General features: G+C 36.9%; 4 protein-coding genes across 8 annotated transcripts; 3 read left to right on the plus strand and 1 right to left on the minus strand.

Annotated features, from left to right (window-relative positions):
• Positions 1–1966: 1966 nt before the first annotated feature.
• On the plus strand, positions 1967–3733 carry LOC127764640 (probable inactive linolenate hydroperoxide lyase). Its single transcript, XM_052289547.1, has one exon. The coding sequence runs from the start codon at positions 2096–2098 to the stop codon at positions 3557–3559; it is 1464 nt and encodes a 487-aa protein (XP_052145507.1). The 5' UTR covers positions 1967–2095; the 3' UTR covers positions 3560–3733.
• A 132-nt stretch (positions 3734–3865) lies between these two features.
• On the plus strand, positions 3866–10349 carry LOC127764638 (protein FAR1-RELATED SEQUENCE 4-like). Of its 5 annotated transcripts, none has more exons than XM_052289543.1 (10): positions 3866–4692; positions 5844–5879; positions 6300–6365; positions 6479–6556; positions 6812–6888; positions 6966–7040; positions 7126–7185; positions 7285–7431; positions 7532–9894; positions 9980–10349. In XM_052289543.1, exons 1-9 carry the CDS (start codon positions 4590–4592, stop codon positions 7589–7591), a joined length of 702 nt encoding a protein of 233 aa, XP_052145503.1. In that variant the 5' UTR covers positions 3866–4589; the 3' UTR covers positions 7592–9894; positions 9980–10349. The 5 variants fall into 5 exon arrangements, with proteins under 5 accessions (XP_052145503.1, XP_052145504.1, XP_052145506.1 ...); XM_052289544.1 differs by having other exon boundaries at positions 7538–9894; XM_052289546.1 differs by lacking the exon at positions 6479–6556.
• An 11839-nt stretch (positions 10350–22188) lies between these two features.
• LOC127764301 (protein pxr1-like) lies at positions 22189–23497 on the plus strand. The gene is made up of 2 exons (XM_052289160.1): positions 22189–22557; positions 23000–23497. The coding sequence occupies exons 1-2, from the start codon at positions 22235–22237 to the stop codon at positions 23328–23330; spliced, it is 654 nt and encodes a 217-aa protein (XP_052145120.1). The 5' UTR covers positions 22189–22234; the 3' UTR covers positions 23331–23497.
• Positions 23498–25179: 1682 nt separating this feature from the next.
• On the minus strand, positions 25180–27840 carry LOC127764158 (pentatricopeptide repeat-containing protein At2g37230). Its single transcript, XM_052288991.1, has one exon. The coding sequence runs from the start codon at positions 27770–27772 to the stop codon at positions 25523–25525; it is 2250 nt and encodes a 749-aa protein (XP_052144951.1). The 5' UTR covers positions 27773–27840; the 3' UTR covers positions 25180–25522.
• Between the last annotated feature and the right edge of the window lie 98 nt (positions 27841–27938).

A 27938-nucleotide genomic window follows, 5' to 3' on the forward strand; every position in this document is an offset into this window, starting at 1 on the left:
CTCATTTCTCATTATTTTCTCCATGATTTCGTCTTTCAATTTGGCTTAAATTTGGAAAAATCTATCCCTATTTAACCGTTAGTGGTCGTCTTTATCCCGAGTTTTTTTCAATTCGGCTTTAAATCTTCACTGATTTCCCCTTTTAATCCGGGAAATTCAATTCCTATCTATAGCAAGTACAATAGTATGTTACAAGTCAACTATAAGCACATATCAAGGAGAAGAGAGGAGAATAACAGCTTTAATTCGGAGAATTCAATTCCTATTTAGAGCGAGTACAATAGCAGAATACAAGTCAACAAGTAAACTATAACAACATATGAAAGAGAGAGGAGAGAGGAAGCGTGCTACATATTGGTAGCCGGCTACTACACGGATTCCAAAACGTTATGTGTGTATGAGAGGTGGGACTAGATATTAATAATATAGTAAGCAACTATTGTATGAGTTGACTATTAAATTGGTTATAAATGATTTGGAGTTAGTAGTTGGCTATACTATTAAACTTGCTCTTATAAGTAACTATTTGTTAAAATGAGCTATTAGATTGATTATAGATGATTTGGAGCCAGTGATTAGCTATACTATTAAACTTCCTCTCAACCATTTGGAGCCGGTGGTTATCTCTACTATTAAACTTCCTCTTAACCGTGGTAGATGATGTCCGGCAAGCGACCTTCCTGGCCATCTTTATTCCCTAGTTTTACGTATTTTGATTTTGGAAAAAAAACGGAAAGAGATGATCGAGTGGATCAAAAGCCCTCAACCAATTTTAAATTTTAATAAATAAAGAAAAACCAATTTTAAATTTTAATAAATAAAGAAAGATCAGAAGAGGTGATTGAGTGGATAAAAACCCTCAACCAATTTAAAAAGATCAAGAATGATCCAATTTTAAAACATCTTTGCCGAATTTGATGGGAATGATGGCATCAGCATCGGCATCTTATGGATAGTATGTGCGAGCTGAGCCGGCTTCTCTCGTGGACTGGCCGTAAAGAGACTGAAAATCGTGGACTGGGCCGTAAAGAGACTGAAAAGGAAGAAAAGATTGGGCTTTAGTCCAAACCGGGACTGAAAATGAAGAATTTATTAACTTTCAGTAAAAAAAATATTTTTCAATTTATTTCTCACCTCCCAACAACTATATATTCTATTTCTGAAAAAAAATATCTTTACTCATTACAACGACTGACATTTTTCATAGCATTAGAGAAAAAAAACCATGCATGATTATGTGTTGCAAATACTCCTTACTCCCGTAGTACGGATGAATGATTTACGGGATTCAGTTTTATCTAATTTTTCTCATTTTATCTGATTTTTTATCGAGTACTTGTTTATCGTAAGAGGATTTAGTATGAATAATTTCACATTATAATAGGTGTGAAATAAATTCTCTTTAAATCACCCTGAGATTAACTGAACAAAATCACCCCTGGTGTGAAATTACCCTCAATTATTTTTTTGTGTGAGATTAACCGAGCAAAATCACCCCAATCCTTTTGTGTGAGAGATTAACCGAACTAAAATCACCCCTCGTGTGATAGATTAACCGAACAATGCAAAATGGAAAAATATCCCCAATCATATATACTCCCTCTATTTCAAAATATCTGACACCGTTGACTTTTTAACATATGTTTGATCGTTCGTCTTATTAAAAAAAATTGTGAAATATGTATAAAACTATATATGTATATCAAAGTATATTTAACCATAAATCAAATGATATGAAAAGAATAAATAATTATTTAAAATTTTTAAATAAGACGAATGGCCAAACATGTACTAAAAAGTCAACGGTGTTAAACATTTTGAAATGGAGGGAGTATGGTTCAAGAAAGACACGTTAAGGATACAAAGAACCCTAACAAACATTGTGTCTCAAAACGGCAGCAACCAATCGTGGACGCGATGATGGCCCACGTAATCTGATTTGGTTCTACAAACGTGTTGCCACACTGTGGCAGCCTCCTCCTCCGTTTGTGAACGCTCCAGCTAATTTTGTCATACACGCCTAGCACACTAGAGTCAGTGTCATAACGCAAGCTACCACACGTAGCTGATAAGTCTGATCACCGCGCGCCGCGCCATGGTGCCGTCGTTCCCGCAGCCGGCGAGCGCGGCGGCGGCGACGCGGCCGATACCGGGGAGCTACGGCCCGCCGTTGCTCGGCCCGCTCCGCGATCGCCTCGACTACTTCTGGTTCCAGGGCCCCGACGACTTCTTCCGCCGCCGCGCCGCCGACCACAAGAGCACCGTGTTCCGCGCCAACATCCCGCCCACCTTCCCCTTCTTCCTCGGCGTCGACCCGCGCGTCGTCGCCGTCGTCGATGCCGCCGCCTTCACCGCGCTCTTCGACCCGGCCCTCGTCGACAAGCGCGACGTCCTCATCGGCCCCTACGTCCCAAGCCTCGCCTTCACCCGCGGCACCCGCGTCGGCGTCTACCTCGACACCCAGGACCCCGACCACGCCCGCACCAAGGCCTTCTCCATCGACCTCCTCCGCCGCGCCGCCCGCAACTGGGCCGCCGAGCTCCGCGCCGCCGTCGACGACATGCTCGCCGCCGTCGAGGAAGACCTCAACAGGGCGCCTGACCCTGCCGCCGCCTCCGCCAGCTACCTCATCCCGCTCCAGAAGTGCATCTTCCGCTTCCTCTGCAAGGCGCTCGTCGGCGCCGACCCGGCGGCGGACGGCCTCGTCGACCGCTTCGGCGTGTACATCCTCGACGTGTGGCTGGCGTTGCAGCTGGTGCCGACGCAGAAGGTGGGCGTCATCCCGCAGCCGCTGGAGGAGCTCCTGTTCCACTCCTTCCCGCTGCCGTCGTTCGTCGTCAAGCCCGGGTACGACCTCCTCTACCGCTTCGTGGAGAAGCACGGCGCCGCCGCCGTGTCCATCGCCGAGAAGGAGCACGGCATCAGCAAGGAGGAGGCCATCAACAACATCCTCTTCGTGCTCGGCTTCAACGCGTTCGGCGGCTTCTCGGTGTTCCTGCCGTTCCTGGTCATGGAGGTCGGCAAGCCCGGCCGGGACGACCTGCGGCGGCGGCTGCAGGAGGAGGTGCGCCGCGTGCTGGGCGGCGGCGACGGCGGCAAGGCCGGGTTCGCGGCGGTGAGGGAGATGGCGCTGGTGCGGTCGACGGTGTACGAGGTGCTCCGGATGCAGCCGCCGGTGCCGCTGCAGTTCGGGCGGGCGCGGCGAGACTTCGTGCTGCGGTCGCACGGCGGCGCGGCGTACGAGGTGGGCAAGGGCGAGCTGCTGTGCGGGTACCAGCCGCTGGCCATGCGCGACCCGGCGGTGTTCGACCGGCCGGAGGAGTTCGTGCCGGAGAGGTTCCTCGGCGACGACGGCGAGGCGCTGCTGCAGTACGTGTACTGGTCCAACGGGCCGGAGACCGGCGAGCCGTCGCCGGGGAACAAACAGTGTGCCGCCAAGGAGGTGGTCGTCGCCACCGCGTGCATGCTCGTCGCCGAGCTTTTCCGGCGGTACGACGACTTCGAATGCGACGGCACCTCCTTCACCAAGCTCGACAAGCGGGAGCTCACTCCCAGCTAAGCTTTGCTGCCGCCATTCTCTCACTCGATCTCCATGCACATATGCATGAAGAAATTAATTAAATTCAAGTTGCTAGCTCCATTTTTTCTCTTTGAGCTGCTGATTAAAAAACATCTCTATTCTTCTGTGCAATAAGCCAATAATTAAGCATTAATCAGAGCGTACAAGTAAAAATTGTTTTCACTGTTTAGGGATCCACCAAAATTAATTTGATACTACGTAGTACGACATTTGTTTAGGGATCAACGATTCACGTTTCACTTTTTTTTACAGAGTCGACATATATAAACACATAGATATGAGAGTATTTAATATACTTATTACTGACATACTCGCTCCGTCCCATAAAAAAAAACAAATCCTATGTATGAATGGAGTATTCTAGTAGTACAGTAGTGTAAAAAAACCGCTGATAGATTGATCCTGAATTTCAGGTCAAGGAGACAAAGCAACTACTCCATAGAATCCTAGTATTAGGATATGTTTCATCAGTAAAAAAATATATTTGAAGATGGGGAGTAAGAAACACGAAACGGAAAAACGAGTGAAGAAGAGAAGACATTTCAGGGTTGCTTGTTTCTGATGCCAAATGCATTTTTTTAGATAATGCCAAATGCGTGGACAGAATGCTTGTTCTGATACCAAATGCAGGGACTGTCTATGTCTTAGTCGACAGAAAATTTGGTGTCCAATCTGTCCTTTTTTTTTACCACAAGATTTCGATCAAACAGCCTCAGATTTTTCACAGAAATACTTTAAAATATATATATAAAATCTTATTCATGACCCATTGGATACAATAAAAGCCCAAAACAAAAAGAAGCCCAAAATTAAAACATGGGCCAAATCCAATATTACAACCACATCAAAACTAACAGAGAGAATTCACGTGACCACATTGCCTATTGAAGAAAACTTGAGAACCAAGAAGATGCTCTGCATAGGCACGTGATCTGATCATTAAAGAAAAAAAGCAACTTTGCTTCCAAAGAGAAAAATTAGAGCAATAGATCGAACAAGGAAGAAGAAGATGGAGGTGGAGGAGAAGAGTCAGAGAGGAGAAGATTGCAAAAAAACGAAGGATTTAGAATCTGCAAACATAATTCAAGATCTGAGGAATATGAAATCAACAGGTACTGAATCTTGTTCTGAACTTCCTAATTCTTGAAATCAACACTCTTCTAATTCTTGTTCTGAATCTTCTGAACTTCCTTATTTGAATCTTGAAAAAAATAACTCACAAATGACTCAAGTTCATGGGATTCCTGTGAAGAGGCCAAAAATTGCATTAATCCATCAGTCCTCTATACTGGCGTATGTAAAAGAAGCATAAAATAGCACAACACTATATACACAGTACTTCGTAACTCATTTGACAAATTGATAGAATCTTCATATGAATCTACAATAGCACAACACTTTAGACTATTGACAAAATCTTCATATGAATCTACAATAGAACTGTCAAATAATAGACAGAATTTCATCACTCATTTGACAATCAAATATGTTAGTTACAGGATTGTACTTTTGGTATTTTAACTAAATTCTTGTGGACTTAAGATCTCTATTCAATTTATTGCATATCAATTTTAACTAAAACTTATACTCTGCAAAATTCGAATTTACTTCAGACTATTAACATAATCTTCATATGAATCCACAATATAACTTTCACATAATATACAGTACTTCATAACTCATTTGAGAATCAACAGGTTAGATACAGTATTGCACTTTTTTGTTTTCAACTAACTTCTTGTGGACTTAAGATCTCTATTCATATTGCATATCAATTTATTGGAAACAAATTCAGAATTTCATAGGAAAAGAAAATCAGAACAAATTTTAATTATAGTTCAACTACCATCCATCCACTAACTCAAGCTCTTAAATAAATTATTCAGAGATACAATTGTCAATATATTTGTACTACAATAAGATAGACTGTATTTGATGGCCCTGATTCACATCACCAAGCAACACACAAAGACTACTGTATTTAAGGATTATTGTCCAGTTTGAAGACTTAAAACTTTACATAATCAAAAATTTCAAAACTCAAAACAGAAATCATTCAGAGAATTCAGAAAATAGACAATTTATTTCATATGAACTGATTGGAAGGAATTTCAGAATATCATATGAAAACTATATGAGATAAAAAATTACAATACAAGTCAAAATGAAATCATCAAGTGTACTGATAATATGTTCTTTGTTTTGATTGCTAAATGTTTGATAATTAAGTGTACTGAAATATACTTATGCTTTGTTTTCACAGGTTTGACAGATGAGAATTTGAAAGGTTTTGTTGGAGGTAAGAACAGACTTATATGTTTATATAATTTAATGAGGTTATGCATACAACTGTTCATTAAAAAAATTTACTAATTTTTGAAAATTCTATGTATACAGAAACAGCAAAAAAACAACAGCTGATTGACTTGGATTTAAACAAAAAAATTTCACAATCAGGTGAAAAAACATAAATTTTTTATGTTGTTTATTTCAATATGAAATCAGAATTATAATCAGAAAATCTCATTCAAACATGTTTACAATTAATTGAGCAAAATTACAATAGGACAAGATCATTTATAATAGATGCAAAGAAAAGTAGTACACGATCAAGTACTGCACAGTCAGGTAAGAACGGAAAAAAAAACATTTGTCCATATAAATTTTTATTTCATTGATATGTTTAAATTAACTTAGAAAGAATTCATATGTTGTGCAGGTATTTTGAAGGATTTAACAGAGAGAGACAAAAACATTGAGAAGAAGACAATATCAAAAGATGAAGGTAATTGAAAATAAAATTACATAATTTCTTTTGACTAATTGTATTTAGAGTTTGGTTTTAAATTTCATAAGAAACAAACATCAGATTAATTCAATTTTTTTTAATAAATTAAGGACTTGGGTTACTGGAGCAAAATTATAATACGATGAGATCATATATGCTTGAAGATGGCAAAGGTGATACAAAAACTGGTAAGAAACATAAATTTAGAACCATTAAATAAATTAGAATGAAACAATAATCTGTCTATTCTATTATAATATGCAAGAAACACTCAAAGAGATTCAGAAATTGACAAGGGAAAGAGAATAGCTGTTATCGAGAATGTAAAAACAATGGAAAATGAAAGAATTCAATTTGAAGAAGATATGTTAGGTATATATATTTTTGACTACACAGAATTTGTTTTTTTTGTACATATTTTAGATTGTTTTATTTTTTTTCAGGAGAACAGGATATGAACTATGCAGAAGAAATACATCAAACCAATGTTCTATCACTATTGGATCAAGATTTCATTGATGTAATTATACATTGTCAGATATCGTATATTTGTTTTATTTTGATTTGGTTTTAATTTAATTAATATATTTTAAGCAGGATAAATTTACTTCATACACTAGTCTAATGGAACATATTATATCTTCACAACCTACAAGATGCAATGATTTGGAGGTAATTTAACTTGTACTCTATTGAAAATTAGAATTTCTTCATTTTTTTGAATTGTTTTTTTAAAAACTATTTTTATTGTTTGCAGAATTCGATGTTAGAAAGCAGCAGCACAAATGTTGACTTCAATTATAATTTGGTGAATGAGGTATTAAAAAAATTTATTATTTGAATATATCATTCAGAAAACATTAAGATTAATAAAAAAGATCAAAAAATCATTATGTTGAATTTTACATGAGTGCAGGTTGAACAAAATGGAAATGATTCTATGCAGACTGTCATTGATGCAAAAAATATGTCTGAGGTGATTCCAGAAATGAATTTTGAAGCTCAAGTTGATTCTGTACAACCTTGGTCTCTAGATTTGTTTAATCTACAAGAATCTATTGAGGTATGAATTTTTCATGAATATGTATGGTTCATATCAATTAAGATTGATATAAAGATAAATTTTCAATAATGTAAATTTATGGTCCAATGTTTAATTATAGCAACAGAGTTCAATTCTGTCTAGTGAGGCGAAAGTACTACTGAAGTTGATCCTGATTTGAATGAAGAATTTCTAACAGAAGAAGATATTGAACAATTTCTAGATGAAGAACAACAGGAAGCATCAAAAGGAAACAATGCAAGCATAGACAGAAAATATATTCCAGAGTTGAATCAGAAATTCAAATCAATAGATGAGGCACATAACTACTTCAATTTTTATGCATACATGGCTGGATTTTCTATTGTCAATGCTCACAGTGCTAGAACAGTAAGTAAAAAAAGAAATGGAGAAGTTATTAGAGTAACATTCAAATGCAACAAGTATGTGAAGTCGGATTGCAATAAGAAGGAAGAAACAGTTACTTCTGAAAGGAAAACAAATGAAGTCATAGGGACTGAATGCAAATGTGTTCTTGTAATCAGTGAGAGGAATTCTATTTGGGTTATATCGAGGATAGATTTAGATCACAATCATAAGCTCAGTCCTCCAGATGAGGCTAGATTTCTAAGATCTCACAAATACATGTCGGCAGAAGAAAAGATTCTAATCAGGACTTTGGAAGAATGCCATATTCCAACAAGAAATATGATTGTAATATTATCTGTTCTAAGAGGTGGTCTAACTTCTTTGCCTTACACTAAAAAGGATATAAGCAATGTCAGAACAGCAATAAACAGAGAAACAAGCAGTAATGATTTGATGCAATGTTTGAATTTTTTGAAGAAAAAGTAGGAAGAAGATCCCAATTTCTTCTATGAGTTTGATCTTGATGAGAATAGAAAAGTAAAGAATTTTTTTTGGACTGAAGGAAGATCTAGGGAGTGGTACTACAAATTTAGCGATTGTATAAGTTTTGACACAACTTTTTTGACAAACAGATATAATCTGCCTTTTGCACCATTTGTTGGAGTATCTGGACATGGGAACACAATACTATTTGGTTGTGCTTTTATACATGATGAAACAACTGAAACTTTTGAGTGGCTCTTCAGAGCTTTTTTGAAAGCAATGAATGGAAAGCAACCAAAGACAATCATTACTGATCAGGATGGTGCTATGAGGGCAGCAATCAAAAATATATTCATAGAAGCCAAAAATCGAAATTGTTTCTTCCATATAGTCTCAAAAGCTCTGAAGAGATCTGGTTCTCTATTCAAGAAGAGACAAGGTCTTTATGACATATACAATGATATCATACACAACTCATTGACTGAAGAAGAATTTGAGTTTCTTTGGGAGGATATGATTCAAGTTTTTAATTTGCAAGACATCAATTTTCTGAGAAACATGTGGGAAATCAGAAAAACATTTATTCCAATGTATTTCAAAACAAATTTCTGCCCTTTCATTCAATCAACAGCACTAAGTGAGGGTACAAATTCCAGATTCAAAAAGAATGTAGGGCCACAGTACAGCATTAGAAGTTTCTTGACAGAGTATGAAAGAGTTATGGACACTATTCAAAATCTAGAGCAACATGATGATCATGAATCAAGGACAAAAAGACCAAGTAGAATGTGGTCACACTATTGTATTGAATACCAAGCAGTGAGGTTGTATAACAACAAAATATTCAAAAAATTTCAGTTTCAGCTCAGCAAGACAAATGAATTGGAAGTTGAGGAAATTGAGAGAATGAAGTGTTATGCAGTGTTTCAATCAAAGAATGTGATCAACAAGGAAATAAGACATAGAAAATACCTTGTGATATTGGACTTGGACTCAGAGGAATTCACATGCATTTGTTGTATGTTTCAGAAGGATGGCATTCTTTGCTCACATGTATTGAAGATTATACTTCACCTCAAAATCAGCAGAATACCAGAAAAATATATTATTCAGAGATGGAGGAAGAAACAAATGACAACAGATAACATCAAGAGAAAAAGTATCATACCAGTTTCTGAGTCTTCAGTTCTCCGATTCAATATCCTTTCAAGGAAATTCTGTGAAATTACCTCAAGAGGTGCAAAAACAATTCCAGCATATGAGTTCTTGATGGAAGAGGCAGATAAGATTAATGAAAAATTGAATGATTTGATTGATAATGATAATGAAGTTGGAGTTGATGAAGTGAACAATGATCAAGATGCAAATATGAATGACAATTCAAAAAATAATGTAGTTCAGGATGAGAGATTACCTGAAGAAGACTTCATAGAAGATCCAGACATAACAAATTCAAAGGGGAGGCCAAGACAGAGATATAAAACAATTAGAGAGCAAATAGCAGAACAAGAAAGTTATCACTGCAGTCATTGTGGTAGGACAGACCACACCTTTCCAACGTGTCCATTCAAGCATATTGAATTTGATTTGCCAAGAAAAAAGAAAAGGAAAGTTCAAAACATAAATCAAAAGGTAAGAAATTAAGAAAATTAAAAATAATGTTATTCAATAAAATTGGAAGAATGATAATTTAAAAATATTTTCATGACATTTACAGAGTTCAGATGATCAGAACAAAAGCACAGGAAAGCAGGCAGCTACATCAAGTGCTGCAGCAAGTAAAAGGAAATCTCAAAAAAAGGGGCAGACAATTGGAGGCAAAAAAAAAGAAGATGGAGGTAAACAGTTCAAGCAGTATAGTATGATGAATACAAAAGGCAAAAGAGGTGGAAAAGATGAGATCAAAATCAAAATTCAAAAATGTGTACTGTTGAGATCAAAATTTAAGTACTTGAATTTGTATGATTACTTCTGTGGATGTTTTTTTTTTGTGATGACATGACAAGCACAGAGATTACAAAAATACTGTTCTTCCCAAAATATATGCTAATTACATGTCTATGTAAACATCACTTCATGTACTGATATATTCCAGCATCGACTTTAAAGTCCACGTTTGTCTTCTATAGACTAGCAAGTACTACTAAAAAGTCCACCATATAGTCCATCAAGTCCTACTAATATATTCCAACATCTACCTCTAAAGTCCATGTTTGTCTTCTATCGACCAGCAAGTACACTACTAAAAGACCACCATATAGTCCGGCAAGTCCTACCATGTTCATTCAAAATCTTCATATAAGAGAGTAAAGCCTACAGAAAAAATAATGAAAAAATAAGAAATCACATTTCAGAACAGAAAAAATACAAGCAAAAAATTGAACTATAAATTTTTCAAGTAAGAATTATTACCTTCAGAAATGATCATTTAGGAGTTGATAAAAATCTGAGCAAAGAATAGAATTGTGGGGATGGAACAACATTTTGTTCATTAGCTGAATCCTCAAATTGGGTATATCTCTCTGGGAAAAAATATTTCGAAGAAGTACTCTTGGCCCCCATATCTCCATGAATTTAGTGCAAATATTCCACAATCAAATCTAGGAAAATAAAAAAAATATTAAACAGCTAATAAAAAATAGTAACATGCGGTCTCAAATATATACAGAATAAACAAAAGCTAATTAAAATGAGACAAACAGACATATTGGTTTAAATTACAGTGAATTTCTATGGCAATTACACAAATCAAAAACTGTAATTACAGAGATAAAAAACTGTAACTGATAGTAGTCTATATACTAATGTAGTTAAATATAGATTTGCAAAGTCTAGTCATTCATATCATACAAAACATAAAGTAGAACATCTCAATCGTACCATATTACTGCACAATATTTTCATCTGAACAGTCAGGTTAAAAAGCACAAAAACGGTATAATTATCCTTCACTCAACAGCACAAACTGTACTTTACTATACTTATTTCAGTACTCTTCACTATACAGCTGACAAATAAAATATTAAACTGTTTGACAAAAACAGTAACATGCAGTTTCAAACATATACAATATAAACAATAGCTAATTAAAATGAGGAGAAACAATATCAAACCAAAAAAAAAAGATTTGAAAAGAAAATTGGTAAGCAAAAATAAAGACATGTAATCAAACCTGTTATTCTGTTTTGGCACAAGAGGATAAATCACTGAAAATCTGTTGAAATCAATAGAGTGATCTTGAACATAAAGGTTCCAGGCAAGACTAACATTTGAAATCTACAAAAAAAAATATTAATAGAAGTTAAATTTTGTAGATGAATAAAAAAGCTGTTATGAAATATTTACAAATTCATAAATGTATATAAAACTAAGTATACCAGTTTAGGTCTTAATTCAGTATGATAGAAGCTCTCCTCATCATACAATGAATCCAGAAAAACAAATCTTTCAGATTTCAAATCAATGACAAATACGAACCAGTGACGACTCTTGACAATTGGGAAAAAGAGGTGAATGAAAACAAAAAAATACATGAAAAAGAATTTAAGTTATATAATGCAAAAATTAGAGAAAAAAAGTAAGAAAACAAACCAGGTCACATGTGTGAACAGGTCTTGCTAGTGAAGCTCCATCAAAACACTTCTTTACAGCCGAGAAATTTGTCATAGAACGGTCCTTAAGGAGATCATCCTAACATTAACAAAAGAAAAAAAATGAGACTGATATTATTTGTTAATGTCAATTATTTATAAAGATCAATATAGAAAACAACTACACAACTACAGTTTCTGTCATATTAACTTGCACTATAGTACAATGGTATTATTTCATAAGCAAAAATTAATACTAAATAAAATAAATTACAGTCAATTTCTATGGCAATTACAGAAAACAAAAACTGTAATTACAGAGATAAAAAAATGTAACTGATAGCAGTATATGTACTAATGTAATTAAATATGGATTTGCAAAAGTCTAGTCATTGAGATCATACAAATCATAAAGTAGAAAAACTCAATTGTACCATATAATAGCAAAAATATTTTCCTCTGAACAGTCAGGTTAAAAATCATAAAAACAATTTAATTATCCTTCACTGAACAGTACAAAAACTGTACTATACTATACTTATTTTAGTACTCTTTACAATACATCTGAAAAATAAAATATGAAAAAAACAAGAGAGAAGCAGACCCTGCATAATCCTAGTAAAATCATACATAACCAGGGAGCAAACAACTAGTAAATCAGAACAAACAGCAAAACAGAAAAGTCATCTCACAAAAAAAATCATAACTTAAAAAAGAAAAAATAATCATAAATTCAAAAAGGATGCCATCAGATATTAAAGAAACACGTCAAAGCTCCGCAACATCATCAGGCAAGAATTTTAATTATTCTTTTTAATTAGTATAATTAATATTCTTGCCTGATGATGTGCAGAACTTAGATTTGCTTAATGTAGAAGATATTTATCATCATCTGGAGAAAAGAAAATTAAAATAATGAACCAAAAAAATACAAAAATTATCTACACTGTAGTACAAAAAGACATTAGAAAAATCAATTGACTATCAATCACCACTAATGTTGTAACAAGAGTGCAGAAAAGGGGTTCAAATGGAAGTTTTTCCTTGTGTGATTAGTAAGTAAAAGTCTAAACATCTAAGATGATAAGCAATAAAAATTGTAATTCTTGGTTGATGAAGCAGAAGAAGAAGATGGAGAGAAACACATCATATATAATAAATTACAGTCAATTTATATGGAAATTACAGTAATACATTTCGGTAACTGGGAATTAACTATAGATTAATGTATAAAAATGAACTGTTAACAAAATTTGAATATTGATTTGCAATGTCTACTAAATCAGATCATACAACTCAATCAATATAACTACTAAAACAAACATAGAAAATAAGAAGTTATTTTACTTACTCCAATTGAAGAGAAGAAGTAATGTTTCTTCGATTTTGAAGGGTGACATGATCGAAACATATATCGGCAGAAAACACAAGCTACAAAGTTTGACAGTTCACCACTAGGCTTGAATGAATCTCCAAATGTGTAGAATTTGCAATGAACACCGTCAATATCAACAGCTACCTTACTGCATAATCAAAAAAATACAATGACATAAAGAATTATCAATTAATAATCAAATAGACAAACATTAGATTAAAAAAAGATACTCTTGAAAATTACTCTTGCTGATCTTGCAAACAGTATTGTAAACTTGTCTATCATATTGTGTCACTGGAAAAGAATGTCTCTAGCTGGCTGTATGGATCTGTATAGTATCTAGCTGGCTGTAAAATTCTTCTGAGATCATGTTTTGGTTTTTGACTTGTGCTGCACTGTCCAACAGATTTATCAACATTGCACAACAGAATCCTCTCAGGACTGCCTGTAGACATCTTCAACTTCTTGTCTGGTTTAACTACAAATGTGTTGATCTTATTGTACAAAACATTAGTCTTCGAAGTTATGTCAAAACAATTGTCTGGACATTGTTTTTCTCCAAGAAATATGACATCAGGTGAATCCTAAATAAAAATAGAAGAAAAAATGAGAAAAAAATGTATTTATTAATTTTAAACATTGTTCTTGAACCAAAACATAATCCACTACATTTCATTTCAAGGTAAAAACAGAATTACATAGCTTACATAGCTTCACATGGCAGAAACAAAATTTTCAGGAAAGCACTTTTGACAGCACAAATCAAACAGAAAAAAAATTTCAGGAACACACTTTTGACAGGCACAAATCAAGCAGAAAAACAATCTTCAAGAGCACACATTTGACAGGCACAAATCAAGCAGAAACATAATCTTCAAGAATGCACATTTGACAAAAAAAAGATAAACTTCATAATATATTAGTAAAAAAAATAAAAATAAGAAAACATACCTTTTTTTTAGTTGTTCAATGTTCAAGTTTTCCTTTTCATTATGTTGAGTCAAGATTTCAGTATCGGTATCCTCCAAAGTTGTCATTACTAACTTGTCCTGTGAAATATTAAAAAAGAAATTTAAAAAAAGTATTATAAAAGTAAAGCTTTGTACAATTTAGAAAGTTACCTCATTAGTTGAATGGTTCAATTGGCTTTGTGAATTATCATCGAAATCTTGTGACAGGTCCTTTGGAATGATCTGGATTAACATAAAAAAAATTTTTGAGATGAAAAAAACAGATAAAAAACATATAAAAACATACAAAAAGGACAAAAAAGAGTAAGGAACCATTACATTTGAATTTTCTTGATGTTTGGGTGTTACTTGAGTCTTGAAATGTTTTTCTTCATTTGGAAAATCATCATCTGAATCCTAGATTTTAAAGCTAGGCTTCTCATGACCCAAGAATATTGATTTTCTTTCATTGAAACCAACAATGCTTGATATTGCTTTCTTTGGAGAAGTATCACTGAGTCCTGTTTCCAAATTTAGAAGTAATATAACTGAGATTGATAATTTGGGAAAAAAATAATCATCAAGAAATTTAAATTTAAAAACAAAATATATAAAATAGAAAATTGAAGAGAAACTAAAATTTACCTGGCTTGGAAAGCTTTTTCATAATTCCATCAACAACAGCTATTTTATCCTAAAAAAACAAAAAAATAAGGCATATTTAATCAATATGCTGACATAAAGAAAATCTAAGGCAGCAACGTATTGAAGTTTATATTATGTTTTGCTTTTCAGAAAAATTTAAATACAGATTATAACTAAATTGGAATGTTCATATCAACTAATTAGGGGCAAAGCTAGAAGTTCATAGGAAAAATTAAATTATAAATTCTTAAAGAATTACAATCTAAAATATGTACTAAAAGCATTTTTAAAAGAATCTACAAAATTTCAAAAATCATATTACTTCAACGAGACTAAACTAGCAAACCCATCAAAAGTAGATATTATACAGTTAGAATTCAGAAATATTGAAAGCAAAATATTGTACAGTTAGAATTACCTTTGGAGAAGATGATATTTTCATAGGAGTTTGCTCATTTCCAATTGCATTATCATTACAGGTATTCTGGTCTTTTACCATTGAACTATCATCATTGGATTTACTCTTGTCATCTTCATTCAGATTAACATCTACATAATTTAAAAGACAAATGTATATATTTATGAGTTGTAAGTTAGACAAAATTGAAACTGAAAGTTCTGTTGTTGCTGGCACTAAAAGTAAAAATGCAGCGATTAAGAAGAAAGAATATATAATGATAAATAAATATTGAACAGTAAACAAAATCATATTCAAAATTTAAAAACTTACTAGTGTTTTCAGGAACAATTGGCTTGCTATTAGATAAAAGAACAAAGACATCTACAAGAAGATTCTTTGCTCTTTCATCAATGCAGTTCTCATCAGGACCAAAATGTTGAATCAGCAAATCATTGATCTTGTTTTTCATATCTTGAGTTAAATCAGCACTAATTGAAGAATCAAGGATATCTAGAAAGCTTCTCTCAATGGGTTTAACAGGAACATTTTCTTTCACATCATCACTTCCAATCTAAAAAAAAGAGAGATAACATAAATTTAAAACATGAAACAATTATATTTTTTAAAAAATAAGAAATAGATTTATAAGTTTACCATTTTGTAACAGCACTCAGAAAAATCTTTAACTGATCTTTTGCCATAGACACCTTTGCTGATTTTATCAAACTTTGAAAAATTTTTTATCATTGACCCTTTACATACTTTTATTCTTGGAACATCTTTCGGTACTAATCGCATACCAAAATTCAGAAAATCGAAATAATTCACCTATTACAATAAAAATTAAAATGAATAAGTAACTGGCAGAAAAAATAGTTTTAACAAATAATTGAAAAAAAGAGAGAAATAATACTAACCACCAGACAGTAGAAGCAACCTCCAAAAGTTTTTGACTTGTCAAGCTTGCTCAGATGTTTCTTTAACCAATCAAAGACAAGACTGCTCCAATCCAAATTGTCAATACAACTAAGATCTTAAAAAACACTCAGATATTTCGTGCTAGGTTGAAGAGAAGAATTTGGGCACAGGAAGCAATTCAAGGATACAATCATGAAACACATTAAGATTTGCTCATCAGACATTGTTTCATTTTTGATAAGCTTCTCTCCAAAATATTTGACAGAGGGCAAAGAAGAGAGGCCGAAAGAGTCAAGAAGGATCTGTTTGCCAACTTCAAAATTTGAACTAATCGGTAAACCTCCAACAGGCAAACCCAAAACAATATGAACTGATTCTTTGGAAAGTGGAATGACTTTATCTCTAACGATGATATCACAAGAGGTGACATCAACTCTTTGTGCCACCCATAAAGTAAATTTATATGGCACGGGACATTTTTCAAAGAGTAAGAGAGTTTTGAAACAGGTTTTGGAAATAATCTCTCTCTGATGTTCAGACAATGAAGCTAGCACATGAGAAAAGTATTTCACAGAAAACCTTGTCAGTTTAGTATCTAAAGTTGCAGCACTCTTCATTGGATTTTTCTGCAAAAGAAAAGATATTTTCATTAAAAAAGATTTTACATAAATTTTGAAAATAATAAAGACAACTAATAACATCAAACTAATTTACCTTGCTTTTATGAGAATAGAGTTTCCTTTTCATTCCATTTAGAACATTATCTCTATATATCTCAAGCAAGGCTGAATCCAACTTATTTTTCAAATCAACATCTACTGTTTCGATTTTTTTTCTCTATCAAAAATAAGAGAATGCAAAATTAATTTTTTAAAAAAGGAGCAAGACAATAAAAGGGGTAATAAAGAAGATAGAAATACAAAAAAAGTATGAGAAATGCACAAGATCTAATATGATTAAGATTCTACATTATTGGAATTGTTGTATAGAAAATGACATGTTTCAAAGTTCATCAGCAGATATCAAATTCAAAAACTAAAAATAAAATGCTTCTACATTTAGACAAGCAGATAATGTATCCCAATTAAAACTTTACTAACCACATTTATATGGAGTGCCCTTTTTACATTATTTTCTCAAAAAACAACAGCAAGACAAGTACTAGAAAAACTGAATGTGAGCACATATTGACAATTAATGACTTAATTGCAGCAATGCTCTAAGAATGTAGAATTGATATTGCAAATTTCAAGTATTGAAAAGAATAAGAAAAAAAGTTAAAGGTATAGCTAAGGGATATAAAACAGAAAGCAAAAGCCAAATTACAGTCAATTACAGTGAATTTATATGGCAATTACATAAATCAAAAACTGTAATTACAGAAAAAAATTATGTAATAGAGAGAAGTCTAAAATTTAATGTATAAAAAAGCAATGATAGGAAATTATAAGAGAACATATAACTTAAACTGAACATAGTGTTGTAAACAAAAAATGCAATAAAATTTTTTACCTTGGAAGTGCCTTCATCAGTATTTTTCTTCTTACTCAACTTTCTTTTCAAAGAGTTCAAAAGTTCATCCTTAGAAATTCCAACATAACTAGATTCGGAGTCCTACAAAGACAATTAATGAAATCTAAGAATATTCTTACAAACAATTTTAAAAAATTATTTCATAAAAACAAACCTCATTCTCACAAAAATCATCATCATTTGGAGAACTTTCAGATTCAGAAGAAATAGAATCACCAAAAAGATCTTCAATATCATTACGATTACCCATCTATTAAAAAACAAAAAAAATTGAATTAAAATAAGATAGATAAATACACAAAGCATGCATATCAGAAATCATATATACAGTCACAGGTTCACATCATAGTTTCACAACTCGAGGTTAAAAAAATGTACAGATTTTAACAGTAACATGCAGTTTTAAATATATCTAATTTGCAAAGTCTAGTCAGAAGCACAACATAAGAGCTAAATCAAAGCCTATATTGCATATAAACTAAAAAAGAGGGTGATTCGTCAACATTTGCACAAAAAATACAGGCTACAACACTACAAGACCTTCGCAATCTTGAGCTCAAATCACAACAATGGCACCTCCAATTCGGCCACATCCACTTAGTGAATCACCAGAACCACCCCCACGACAAACACCACAAAACGACAGTCACTAGAGGCCAGGATAAATCACTAATGAATCACTGCTGAATAAATCACTCAAATAAATAACTACTGAATAGCTTGCAAGAGCTCAAGAGGGTTATTGAGTGGATTAGTGAGTTAACACAAGAAACAGTATCCATTAACAGATTCAAGCAAAATGCTGCATTTGTTAATTCATAAACAAAATAACATTAGGAACTAGTAGTTTTTGGTCATGAATACAAATGCAAGTATCTCTGGAAAATATGTATGAAAAACAGATAAACATGCGCTGCAGTTCTTAATGAACATCATAACAAACAGGCTAAAATTCTAAATTAACAGCAGAACAAACAGATTCTGCACAACATATGAGAACACACTAAGAAAAAATCTGGATGACTTGTGAATGACAGGAAGGAATTGGATACTCAAACAAAAAAGGGGAATAATGCCATTGACAAAATGACTTGTGAATGACAGTAGACTAGATCTCATTTTGTATGAACAATTAGATCTACACCTAACAACCTAAAAATATCATAACATCTAAGCCATAAGTGCAAAATTAGCTTCTGAATATTGGATCAAATGAACCATGTCATTGATTTGGATTAAAAAGTACTTCTCTACCTTAAAACAGAAATAAAACAAACAACAACAATTGTAACTCAATGTCACATAACACATTCAGTAACTGGATCAATAAACTACAGGATTCACAAAATAACAGATCCACCGAATCCAAACACTCAAAACTCACCTAAGATACCAGCTTCAAATCTAAGCCTCAGCCAAAAGTAACCTACAATCCAAAAACAAAATAGAGATTAAACCTAAAAAACACCACAGAAAAAACAAAAAAACAGGGGAAAAACCTAAAACGTTGTAGAGCTGTCCAGATCTGAGACTCGAAACAAAAATAAAACGAAAAAATCAAACGAAATCCTCACGAGACAATCACGAGTTCATCACCTACTGCACATGCTACGACTACACAACTCATGGAGTTCATCACGTACTGCACAAGCTACGCATGTTCCAAACCCTAACCCGTGTCGTCCGATCAAACAACAACAGTGAAATCCTAAAAAACAACACAGAAAAAACAAAAAAAACAGGGGAAAAAGCTAAAACGTTGTAGAGCTGACCAGATCTGAGACTCGAAACAAAAATAAAACGAACAAATCAAACTAAATCCTCACGAAACAATCACGAGTTCATCACGAGTTCGTCACCTACTGCAAATGCTACGACTACACAGCTCATGGAGTTCATCATGTACTGCACAACAACAGCAAAAACACGAGAAGGATGGGGAAGGAGACGGTGAAGAGCAAGAGAAAAGAAAGGAAAAACTCACGAATCAAATAGAGGTCAACGAGCAGCTCTACACCAGCAGAAAAAGGACGACGAACTCTCCGGCGAAAATCCTCAACACCGGCTAGATCTACGCCGGCGAAATCGCCGTGGAGGCGAAATCGTCTCGTCACAACGGCGACCTCGCCGAAGCCTCTCTGCCTCTGTGTGTCTCTCTCTCCCCCAGCGAGTGAGTGATTAGGGGAGAAATATCAGGACAAAAGTGCGACCCACAAAAATCACGGAGAAAGAAATGCAGGCGCGGAGATCAAAATTTGAACAGTAGAGGTGGGACCCACAAAGACTGAAAATGTTAGGCGCGTCTCTGGAAAAATCAAGTGGGACCCACAACAGCCTAAAAAAACAGGCCCAACAACCCAGTCAACCCAGACCACGAATGCAAAAAAAAAGCCCATATGAAGTAAAGAAGTCCATCTCTCAGCACGAATCTTGAACAGATCAATGGCCCAAAAAACGACAGATTCAGCCCAAAGAAAACTGTCGACAGAGGAATAGCAGTTCCGAAAAAAATATATTTGAAGATGGGGAGTAAGAAACACGAAACGGAAAAACGAGTGAAGAAGAGAAGACATTTCAGGGTCTGCTTGTTTCTGATGCCAAATGCATTTTTTTAGATAATGCCAAATGCGTGGACAGAATGCTTGTTATGATACCAAATGCATGGACAGAATGGTTGATAGGTATCTGCTTGTATCTTGCTCAATGGAAACCGCATGGACAGCGACGCATTTCTTCTCCTTTTGCATGTTACTACTGAACGGTTGACACAGGATATATTACTGGCGAAAAAGTACATGTTAACATGGGTTCAAACAGTAACACGCATTTCAATCAAGTGTGCAAGTGCAAATACAAAATGATCGTCTGTAACCGTAGCGCGTAAACAACAAGACGTACAGTTATATATGCCAAACATATCCCTGTATGGCTATATTGATTGGCAACAAATACAGTACTATTGATCCCGTGTTGTGCCAACCACAACAGCGACAAGTATCCTGTCAATTTGTGGTGCTAACAACTTGCCATTGATAAGTCCAGATTGACTAGAATAGACGCACCAAGGCACATACATGTAAATGCTAGCTCCTGGATAGGCAAAATTGATCCAAAGACCAGCTAAACTGCCAAATCGTTGGGAAAGTTTACATAAATGTGTCTCCCTTGCAGGTAAACAAAAACATATAGTGAGCTGAAGAAGGCTAGTTCTTCGTGCAAGAGATCAGCTGTGCAATCCTCATAAAAGGGATCGGCTGATCATAGTTGATGAAGAAAATGAATTTGTTGATTTCATGAATAACAGTGGCACTAAAAGGCATTCTGAATATAAATGAAAAATACAGTGTTAGAAAGACACCAAAAACAAACAAACAAAGACTTGCAAGGAAAACAGTACAAGACAAACAGTCACCATAGTTCTACTTCTTTCACATGTGAAACATGGCTAGGAAAGGAAAATGAAAACCTAGACATGTAGGAATTGAGTATACGAGAATTGCCATGGTTTGTAATTTGTACTCTGTAGTTTGTACCATAGGCATTGCATTTATTCATTTACTATGGCAAGAGAAGAACAGAGAACCAAGAGCAGTTCAAGAATAGATAGCAGTCTGTTAGAGGAGCGAGTTCAATGCAGAAGAGAAGTTATAATCAATTGGTATGGAAACAATGGATGTATCAAATGGCATCGGAAAATGTCGTTGCTGCACTCACATATCTAGCTACAAAAAGGACAGATGGCTTGAAGGAGGAGCTAGCTACGTACATCATGATGGTATTATTCCAAATACAATCTGAAACAGGTTTGTAGCCTGAGTTTAAATGATAAAAAAAGGAGTAACTGAATATAATTTTAAATGGTTGGTTTGCCAAGTCAGTAAGCTATACAAGCACAGCAATGTACAAGGTTATGAATATATTACCAACAATAATCTGTCTCAATGCAGAAAACATGTCGAAATAACAAAGCACGAATGAACAGAGCAACGTCTGTTATACAAAAAACTAAAATTTCTTGTGTGGTCTTAGCAGAGCCACTTATAGCCAACCCAAGTACAGTGAAACGTAGTCATGGCAGCTTAATTTCTCAATGAAATTCATAACAAGCACATGTTCATTGATTATTAATTAAACATGTTTTCTTTTGCTAAGGCAGGTAAATGTACCTGCCCATGTTTGCCTCTATATTGGAATTAATTTGTTTGTTTTCTTTCCATATAAAAAAGTGCTGGGAAGCTTCTATTGCATTTGTATACACTTCTTATATATTCTGTAAATTAGTTAACTTATTATTATTATTGTTATTATTATCTCTTACTTATGGAAGAAAAGTAATTAACCAATGTTGCGTGTCCTCCCAAGGATGTGTTTGTTCTAGTTCTCGTAAAAAGAAAAGAAAAGAAAAGAAAAGAAAAGAAAAGGAAAGGAAAGAGAGGAGGTGGGTTTAGCCCAACTAGAAAGGCATCTCGTACGTAAGCCCACTTAGCCCAACTAGAGAACGTTGTAGGGGTTGCGGGAATCAACAGCCGCCGGGAGAGGTTAATTAGGGTTCCAAACTTGCATGGAGCGAGAGATCGAGATGAGCGAGATGGAGACGGGTAAGGCGATCGAGTTGGTGTTGAAGCGGTTGGATGAGGTGCGTACGCGCATGGATGGGGTGGAGAAGCTGTTGCGTATACTCATCTGCAGGGAGGAGAAGCGAGCGAAGGGTTGGGAGGAGGAGGAGGAGGTCGACAAGATGCAGATGGTGACGGCGGCGGCAGGTGGCGGTAGCAGCAGCAGGAGGAGGAAAGTCATCAAGAGAAACGTTAAGGCTAAAGAAGCAGACCGCAAGGAGACGGAAGAGGAGGGCAATCAGGTGAAGAAGATCACCAGCCAGCAGCTGTAAGTGTATTTAAGTACTCCCTCCATACTATACTTTAATGTAGGATGCCGTTGACTTTTTAAGCAACGTTTGACCACTCGTCTTATTTAAAAATTGTATGTAAATATAAAAATACTTATGTCAAAAATTTTATACAAATATAAAAATACTTATGTCATGCTTAAAGAACATTTGATGATAAATTAAGTCACAATAAAATAAATTATAATTACATAATTTTTTTAATAAGATGAAAGGTTAAACGTTTGTAAAAAAATCAACGATGTTATACATTAAAATACAGAGGGAGTTTTATCTGTACCGATGGATGATCCGATCCAGCTATTATCCATCATCCATTCTGAGTTTATTGGTAATGATGATACTACTGATATGGTCAATTTAACCCTAACTAGTTTGTATACCAATGTTACTATGTGATATATCTGGGCCTCCCAAAAGGAAGAGGAAGAGGAAGAAGGAAGAAGACGCCAGCGAGAAGAAGAAGAAGAAGAAGAAGAAGCGGCAGACGGAGGAAGCAGAAGCGGAGAAGAAGAAGATTGAGGCGAGGAAAGCCAAACAAGAGGCGTACGAGCGGTACCTGGCGAATTTCTTTGATTTTGAGCCCTTCCCACGCACGCCCGACAACATCCTCAACGAGATGCCCGAGGAAGAGCGTGCCGGAGAAAATCGACTTGCTGCCTTCGCTGATAGTATTATGGAACGTCGCAGGCTCCTATACCAGAGATGCATCAAGGACTACATGGACAAGGACAAGGACGATCACGAATAGCAAGTGTCTTCGTCTGTCTGTGATCAAAGCTACTACTACTGGAGTATCCTATTCTGAGTTGGACTGTATCGTATCGTCTCACTTCATTATATAATAATGACTATGTCATGATCGATGTAATCGGCACTGAGATATATTAATATTAACTACTCCCTCCGTTTCGAAATGTTTGACGCCGTTGACTTTTTAGCACATGTTTGACCGTTCGTCTTATTCAAAAAATTTAAGTAATTATTAATTCTTTTCCTATCATTTAATTCATTGTTAAATATATTTTTATGTAGCATATAATTTTACATATTTAACAAAAGTTTTTAAATAAGACGAACGTCAAACATGTGCTAAAAAGTCAACGGTGTCAAATATTTCGAAACAGAAGGAGTATATATTAGTACTAATATCAGATTCTTCTACTGCTGACTTCCTGAATGAGATGAACATTCGATGCAAAATTAGAGAATGGTTGGTAGTACGACTGAGATAGTCGAATAGATGATAACGTTGGGTGTGTGTGTTTGTCTTGGAGGGCTGAAAACGACAGTTAAGCTTAGACCTGCTGGCCGGCAGCTAGACTCCATTGTTTCGCTTATTTACAAACGGAAAATAATTTGTAAATAAAACTTTTATATACGTGTTCTTAGTGATAAAAAGCAAAGGCTGAAAAAACTACGATTAAAAAAACCTCAAAATCAACTTAAGGTTGTTTAAATTTTGGTTTATAAGCATACGTATAAGTCAAAAGATGAGGCTGGTAGTGTTAATTTCCCAGTGGCCAACTAACTGTTTTTGATCAGTGAAGAAATTAATTCAAATGAATGAATGACGGAGTATTGGAGCTTGCACACTTAAGTATCTTAGTTACATAAATGTACGAGCATCTCCCTCACAGCTAAACAAAAACAACGCAAGGCTAGTCCTTCAGTTCTCATGCAGGAAATCAGCTACGTAATCCTCGTAGAAAGGATCGAGTTTGAACCAACGTAATCCTTATAACCAACGTAATCATAACTAAGAACAGTGGCACTAAATGACCACACTCTGAATATAAATGAAAAAAAAAAGCACCAAAAAAGATCAAGAAGAAGAAGCTGCTGCTTTCAAGGAAAACAAATACACGACAAATAGTCACCATAGTTCTTTCACATGTTAGGAAAAAAGAAAATGAAAACCCAAACATGTAGGAATTGAGTATACGGATTGCCATGGTTTGTAATTTGTATTATGTACCATAGACATTACATTTACTATAGCCAGAGAACAGAGAAGCAAGAGCAGTTAAGGAATAGAGAAACTATCAATGGGTAATTCCTACATGTTTTTATATTAGAGGAGCGAGTTCTACGCAGAAGAGAAACCATCAATGGGTAATTCGGTATTGGAAACAAACATGTATAAATTGACATCGAAAAAGCTACAAAGAGGACAGATGGCTTTAAGAAGGAGCTACAAGATGCATTCCAGCCAAACTTGAAACAAGTTTATCACCTGAGTTTAAATGACAAAAAAGCAGTAACTGTTCCTCGAGTTGAATGTTCACACCAAAAGTTGGTTGACTGGATCACGGCAAATGATGGATATGAAAAAAAAAGGGTGCAGAAATACCATCAAAATGACTTATCTTTACCATGGAATCTGGAGGCAGGTCGAGCTAAAAAACATACATATCTAACAAAAATAGTACAACAGATACACATCATGTAACTGAATAAAATTTTAAATGGTCAGTTTGCCAAGTCAGTAAGCTATACAGGCACAGCAAAGTACAAGGTTGTGAATATATTACCATCAACAATCTGTCTCAATTCAGAGAACATGTCGAAATAACAAAGCACGAATGAACAGAGCAACATTTGTCATACAAAAACTGAAATTTCTTGTGTGGTCTTAGCAGAGCCACTTATAACCAACCCAAGTACAGGAAATTGTAGTCATGGCAGCTCAATTTCTCAATGAAATTCATAGCAAGTACATCTTCATTGATTATTAAACATGTTTTCTTTTGCTAAGGCATGGTACATAACTAAATGTGGGGTTTCTAAAAAAAGAAAAGGTAAATGTACCTGCCCATGTTGTCTCCCAGGCTAAAAAAGACCACTTGGCCAATAGCTCAGCAAGCAAAAACAAAAGAAATAAAACACTGCTCTTCAATTCAAAAGGAAGATAGTACTATCTTCTCATGAATGGATAAACCGCTACGCACCCATGGCAACCCGTTTGCCCCTCTTGGATGTTGATGATGCATTCTCTGCCAATATCCTAGACAAAATGTCTGCTTGCTTTGAGTACCCTCCAGCTTTTAAGCTGTCCATCAGGGCATCGCAACCCTTTTGATCCACGACACCTCCTTTGTTCTTGATCTTGCAAAGCATGGAGTATGCAGGCAATGTCTTCTCCTCAGTGTACAGGGCCTCCAAGACTCTGTCATAGGTTGAGAAGCTGACATCAAAGTCCCTGTCCAATGCAAAATCAGCCAACTTATGTGCCTCCATCACTTTGTCATTCTCGCAGAGGGCAATCAGCATCTTATCAAGATCAGGCAAGCATCCATTTTCCACCATCAGATTGACACGGCCGATTGCTTCCTCCACATGGCCCCTCATGAAGAGAGCTTCCAGAATCTTATGAGCCATGTCCATGTTCTCTGTAACCCCCTTCTCAATCATACTCTTCATAACCCTGCTAGCAGTCTGAACCCGGCCACCGTTGAAAAGCACTACCATGACAGACATGAACAGGGATGGGCTCGGTACATGCCCTTGTTCCATCATACTGTCAAGTGCCGTCTTTGCATCAGCTGGCTCATTCTTCTTCAGGAAGCTATCAACAAGCAGTGCATGCGATTCAGGGTCAGTACGGACACCACGGCGTGTCATAATGGCAAGAATCTCCTGTGCTGCTTCTGGCACACCTTCCTTTGCATGCCCACGGATAAGACTGTTAAAAGCAGCCTTGTCATCAACGCCTTTCTTCATCAGCTGCCTGAAGAAAGTCTCAGCCTTGCTGGTGTTCCCATTGCTGCACAAATACTCAATCACTGGATTATAAGCTGGCCCTTCAAGCACAGGGCTCTTTGGGCTCAACAGTGTCCCCTTCTCAAGAAGCTCATCCATCACCTCAACAGCACCATCACACTTTCCACCCGCGCACAAGCTCTCCATCAGCACCCCATACTGTCTTGGATCCACAAGAACATGCTTGAACTGCCCACTCTTCTGGTGCACATCCAACGCACCATCCAAGTCACCCGCTCGGCATAGCGTCGTCACAAGCCTCAAAAACACTGACTTGTCCTTTGGAGTGAGCCGCCGCTCCACCATGTCATCCATTGCCTTCCGGGCCTCCACAACCCTTCCCTCATCATCACAGAGCCCTGGCATCAGAGCAGCAAACGTCTTCTCGCTCAACCTCAACCCCTTCTCCCCCATTTCCGAGAACAGCCCCACTGCCTCCTCCACCTTACCTGCTTCAACATATCCCTTGATCATGACATTGTACGACACCGAGTTTTGTGCAAAACCAGCTCCTGGCATTTCGTCGAACACTTTGCGGGCACTCTCCAGATCACCCGCCCGAACCCAAGCATTGAGAAGAGTGTTGTACGTCGTCACATCCGGTGTCACCCCGTGATCCTTCATGTCCCCGAACACCCTCAAGGCTGCCTCCATCTTCTTGCACAGGCCGAACCCCCAGATCAATGTGTTGTAGGTGGACAGGTCAGGGGTGACGGCGTCGGCGATCATGGCGTTGTAGATCCGCCTGGCCATGGCCTCTCGGCCGCGGCAGAGGATGGCCTTGAGGACGGCGTTGTAGGAGAGCGCGGTGCGGGCGATGCCGAGGTCGGGCATCAAGCGGAAGAGCTTAACGGATTCCTGCGGGATGTTGGCCTTGCCGTAGGCGGCGATGAGGGCGGCGACGGTGGCCTCCTCGGGGGCGATGGAGAAGGAGGGCATGGTGTCGAGGAGGATGCAGCGGGCGTGGTTGAGCATGCGGTGGGAGGCGAGGATCGGGATGAGGAGGGAGAAGGTGGCCGGCTCGGGGCTGAAGCCGGCGCGGCGGTAGGCGAAGCGGAAGAACTGGAGGGCGAGGTCGGCGCGGCCGGCGGCGGCGGCCCCGGAGATGACGCCGTGGACGAGCGGCGCGGCGAGCGTCGGGGAGAGCAGGCGGATGGAGTTCTCGAGGCGGGTGGTCCACGGGCGGCGGCGGATCATGTAGAGGATGGTCTCGTGGAGGGGCTCCTCGCGGCGGGGCGGGTTGGGGGTCGCCGCCGCCGCCTCCGCCGGCGTCACCTCCGGCACAGCCTCGGCCTCGGCCTCGGCCTCGGTCTCCGGGGGAGGTGGTTCCGGCGTGTCGAGGGTGGAGAAGGCATGGCGGAAGAGAGGCGCGGAGGGGTTGTTGCGGGAGAGGAGGCGGAGGGGGAGGTGGAGGTGGTGGCGGCGCGACATGGCTGCGGCGTGGAGGAGTGGAGCTCGGGGAGAAGAGTCGAGGGTTTAGGAGGAGGAGGAAGAGGCTCGACACCACCCACGCTAAAGAGCGTGATGGACCCATATATTTAATTGGGCCATTAAGTGACTTGTGGTTCTGGGCCTTTTAGAACCCAGCCCAACACGG

Source organism: Oryza glaberrima, chromosome 2, assembly GCF_000147395.1.
Source record: "Oryza glaberrima chromosome 2, OglaRS2, whole genome shotgun sequence".
Taxonomy (NCBI): domain Eukaryota; kingdom Viridiplantae; phylum Streptophyta; class Magnoliopsida; order Poales; family Poaceae; genus Oryza; species Oryza glaberrima.

What these genes read in the sequence shown, in the direction of transcription:
- LOC127764301 (XM_052289160.1), top strand. Translation starts at nt 22,235, where the DNA reads ATGGAGCGAGAGATCGAGATGAGCGAGATGGAGACGGGTAAGGCGATC. An exon ending in AAGATCACCAGCCAGCAGCT is followed by an intron (nt 22,558 to 22,999) that starts GTAAGTGTATTT and finishes GCCTCCCAAAAG; the next exon opens with GAAGAGGAAGAGGAAGAAGG.
- LOC127764638 (XM_052289542.1), top strand. Translation starts at nt 8,542, where the DNA reads ATGAATGGAAAGCAACCAAAGACAATCATTACTGATCAGGATGGTGCT. An exon ending in TTCAAAACATAAATCAAAAG is followed by an intron (nt 9,895 to 9,979) that starts GTAAGAAATTAA and finishes TGACATTTACAG; the next exon opens with AGTTCAGATGATCAGAACAA.
- LOC127764158 (XM_052288991.1), bottom strand. Translation starts at nt 27,772, where the DNA reads ATGTCGCGCCGCCACCACCTCCACCTCCCCCTCCGCCTCCTCTCCCGC.
- LOC127764640 (XM_052289547.1), top strand. Translation starts at nt 2,096, where the DNA reads ATGGTGCCGTCGTTCCCGCAGCCGGCGAGCGCGGCGGCGGCGACGCGG.